Here is a 4,612-nt window from a genome sequence, read left to right on the forward strand (position 1 = left end):
CAGTGACTCTTTTGTTGATCTGCACCACTTCATGAATTCCTTTGAAGCAGTTAATTGTTGTTATTATGTTAGAACATTGACTGACTAAATCGCCATGACATTCCCAGCTCTAACTTTCATTTTGCTGCTTTCCTGCAGGCCCAGCAGCCAAAAAGAAATATGTAAGCTACAATGATCTTGTTATTTAAAAGCAGCCTCCTCCAGAGAAGAGGGAGGCCAGGTTCTTCAGACATCTGGCACAGGTCTCCATACCGCCCTACTGCCCATTTATGGAGGAACCTGTAAGCAAGGCTTTACCTCAGCGATTGAACATGGAGGATCCAGGTGTTTGATATGCTCCTTGAGAAACAATTCGTTGCAACAACTATTGGATTTATTGGACTTGCAAGCTACTGGCACTGTTGTGTTGTTATGTGCGTAACCCAGCGCATCAGTCAGAGCTAAAACCAATGCATCTTTCCTTGTGGGCAAACTACAATGAACAGCTGAGATCTCACAGGGCTTGCTAAGTCTTTGAGTGTACTTCCAGACTGCAGTTTTTGACAAAGAGAAAATAAAATCCCATCTATATAGTTTGTGAGGTTTTGCGTAGTGCATCTTTGTTGCTTCTGTTTCACTGTTGCTTCCTGAATGCAGTTACACTTAATTAATTGGTCTTGGAATTCCCTGTTTAGTCAACAGTTCATGTCTTGTTATGCCCCCTATGGAGCTATGTGATAAAGGACTATGAAAGCATGTTAATTTTCTACAGTTTGTTTGTAATAAGTATTGACATTAATCTTGATGCTTATGTGCCAATATTGTGGGATATTCTTTCAGCCAAATGTATGTTTTTTTTTTAAAAATATGGTCACTCATTAATTGGAATAAATGATGTTGTTGTCAAAAGAATGTATCAGCACAAGAAATAAAACCATTTGGATTAATTTTTTTATTCATGCAAAACAATTGTTTCTGGTATTATTCTATATTTAGTCCTGGAACGATGAAGCAATTAATTAATGGGACAGACACTTGCTGCAATAGTTGTACTGTGCTGCATACAGCACATTATTTAATAATTATTTTTAAGAGCATACTTCACCCTGTATCAAATATTAAGTTTGTGTTTGGAAACAAATTATATAAATAAGGCAGCAGAGCAGTCGAGAAAAAGTCAAGGTTACAACGGTAATGAAAGGGCTAGTACTCACTTAGCTGTGCCTGTCAGAAAATGCAAACTGTGATAGAGATGTTGTCTTGCCAGAATAATGCACTAGAAATGTGTGTATCATACAAAATAAAACAGACGTGATGACATTATTAACCATTGCTATTCAAATCAGAGGAGTATTTTCTGCCTCATTTCCACAGAAATGTTTCCGTTAGACAATCACAAAGCCTTTTTCCTCATGAATAAAATAGCTGTAGATAAAATATGCACAAGGTACTCTGAATAACTTTAAAAATTCCTTGTGTTTGTGGGGTCATTCATTTCATCGTGCAAGTGTTTCTGACAGAGAAGAAACTCGGAACCATTTGTCATAAGCAATAACAAAGACCCATTTGAACCTTACACTGTCAAACTTCTGTTCTGTGCACAGATATTTCTTTGGAGAATGTCATCCATTCATCCTATTGTGGCAGTGCCAGCTCCCTGAATGAGCCATCCACTGACTTCAATTCTTTTGTCCTTCTCCAAATGCTATTATTATTTTTACATTTATTCAGTTCCCTTTTAAGTGCTATTCAGGATGTTGCTTCTGACCTGACTACAGCCCACTTGTGGAGTGGAAAATTATTCTTCTATACTAAGCAATGGGAATACATTTAACAAGGAGATGACAGATGAAAACAGGACAGCAGCCATCTAAAGACTCTTTGGAATTAGGGAAGGAAAGAGAGATCCTTGCTAATACCTATTATGTAAAGTGCTCATCCATCTGGGTCAATAGATCAAACAGGTCCTAACTGGGTACCAGAGTATAAAAGGGAGACAAAGTAGTTGGAGGAACAGAAGAGCCAAGATAGGAATAAACCATTCATTGTCCAAAAATGGCAAAACAAAAAAAAAGTGAGCTGAAGCATAGATTAAATTGCCAGTTAAGAAGCAAGGACAGAGTAACGTGTGTCTGATTTTAGATATACTAACTAATGATGTGTTATCATATGGCTGCTGTAGCTTTTGACTCGGTTATCTGGAAGATTCTAAAATGTCAAATGAGCCAAATATTGAAAAAAATGGGTTTTCCACATTTCTCTATTTCATAGTGTTAAGGCATTGTGCACAGTGGTTCTACTTCTAACTGCAGCCTAATCCTGTCTCTGTCCAGTTAAGCAGTTGACAAAAGGTGATAATGTTACTGGAGTTTGGATAGTTGAGTGCGCATGAATTGGACCAACTTAATACCATGCTTAAGATGCATAGCAAAATCCTTTGTGACACCAAATTCAGTTTAGCCCATTTGTAGTTATCATACGACAAGGTTAGGATGAGTATTTATGTCATGCAAAATGGACAAATCTGATATTCAATCCATAGTTTACACTGACTGAAGTGCTAGGTTCGGAAGAACACGCTACAATTGATGCCGAGAGCTAGATCAGGCAGGATTTCTACATTTGCTTTGATGTGGTGTACATCCAAGTGTGAGGTGAAGGCATGATTAAACATGATCATCATATGAGTATCTTGATGTTCACTGTCTGGGCTCTCATTGGGCAAGGCAGTCCAAGATAACCGATGGCACTGGACTGGAGAGTCTGTTTCTATGTCGTTTGTATATTAATTGTACAGCAACTCAACTTTCAGGGAATTACGAGTGCAGAAAATTGACAATGGGAGTGCTTCCAAAATACAAAAAAAAAGAAAAATAGATAGGATGAATCACAATCATGAAAGCTCAAACTCCATTGGTACGTTACAGTCATTGAGCATTCAAAGCAAATCATTTGCACAGCATGTTTGGAGAAATACCAGTGATGATTACCTATAAAAAAATTTGGACTGCCATTTCAAAATTAGTTACACCGAATATCTTTTAAAATGTTAAAAATTGAAAATGAATTATATCCTCACAACTGTCCTCATCCTTTTATTTAAAGTTGAGGCTTTGAGCTAGAGGATAGTGCCAAAACGAGTCTATGATCAATTAATCTGATTTATTAAGTTAATACTCTGTACTAGTGATTAATTCCAAGTGTTGCTATCAATATCAAGTGGTAAGAAATATTTAAAAACATATTCTAAATTGTTGGTTATTTTGAATAAGTCAACATCTCTTAAAGCCTAAATGTGTTAGTGCTTACATTCTAACTGCAAATAATTTCTCGTCTCAGATCGTTTAAATGATTACACAACAATATTTGATTGCCAACTGTGTCTACTTACAGACAGACACTGTCTTGACAAAGAGCTGCATTTAAATAAAGCTGAAACTATCAATCTTCGCGGTGTCATCACATGTCAGTGATAGAGGCAAAGATGAATTATTTTTGGAAAGCAAGAAATAAATTTTTAAAAATGGTCAATTTGCTCCAGATGATGCCACAAACATTTTACAGTCCTGTGGTTCGTACTCACACAACAATGTGACTCCAAGTTTTGGGAGAAACTGACAGACAGCCTGCATAATGCTTGTGATCTCTGTCTACTAATTCATACTGTGCCTTAGAAGAACTTCTCCAATGGACAAATCCAAGAAATGTAGCTACAGAAATTTAGTTCACTCAGGGAGTAGTTCCATTGCACCTTTAATGGCAGAATGGAACCCTAGGATTGTTTTGGTTGGTTCTGCTACTGTACCAGCTGCTTCCCACATGCCACATGCTCAAGAAGGGCCAGTGAAAGAGCACTATCCTGATGCCACACAGTCTTACCACCTGAAGTGCTGACAGGATACCCATTTGGACCATAGAGAACAAGGCAACCAGTTTCCATGCTGTTCTTCAGACAAGTTCTGAGCTGCAAAGGGAATCCTGGATTGGGGGGGGGGGGGCGGAAGGCAGGTTTTATTAAAATAAAGCAAGATCAAGCCAAAAGTTGACCGAGAACAGCATCATGAGGGCAAGTCTACAGAAAAGCAGTGGGTGGCATTTTTTATATAAAAAAAAAGAGCTGGGAAGAGTATAGGTCCAACCTGTACATTCAAACTGGGCACCAAAATTGCAGGCAAGTTCATTCTTTCTATTTTAAAGTATTTATGGTCATATAAATTTGAACCGGCACAAGACAACAGTGCTTCACAGGAGGCTCCACAGCACTGAGGATGTCACCCAGTAAGGGGATGAAATGTCTGCTATCAAACCTCCCCGCTCAGTGAGCACACCAACATCTAAAAGGAGAGATTTAATATCCACTTAGAAAAGCATGGGTTAGTTAGCGATAGTCAGCAGGCTTTGTTCGAGGGAGGTCATGCCTAACAAGTTTGTTGGATTTTTCGCAAATGTGAACAGTGTGAGGATGAGGGACGTTCGGTTGATGTAGTTTAAATGGATTTCAGCAAAGTTTTTGACTAGGTCTCACATGGAGACCAATTGAGAAGGTTGAAACACAGAAACATGGCGAGATCAATCTTTGTAATAGGACACTAAGGGTAGCGGTGGAAGGCTGTTTGGGTAACTGGAGGCCAGT

General features: G+C 38.3%; 1 protein-coding gene across 1 annotated transcript in view; it reads left to right on the top strand.

The window, feature by feature from the left end:
* The window catches only part of LOC109930127 (metabotropic glutamate receptor 7), a 645,315-nt gene extending 644,370 nt beyond the window's left edge, over window positions 1-945 (top strand). Inside the window, exon 10 of the mRNA XM_048606606.1 lies at window positions 139-945. Coding sequence (XP_048462563.1) covers window positions 139-188 — 50 coding nt within the window. The 3' untranslated portion in view covers window positions 189-945. The remainder of the gene's footprint in view (window positions 1-138) is intronic.
* Window positions 946-4,612: the final 3,667 nt, after the last annotated feature.

Source organism: Rhincodon typus, chromosome 16 (genome assembly GCF_021869965.1).
Source record: "Rhincodon typus isolate 14 chromosome 16, sRhiTyp1.1, whole genome shotgun sequence".
In the NCBI taxonomy this organism is placed as follows: Eukaryota; Metazoa; Chordata; class Chondrichthyes; order Orectolobiformes; family Rhincodontidae; genus Rhincodon; species Rhincodon typus.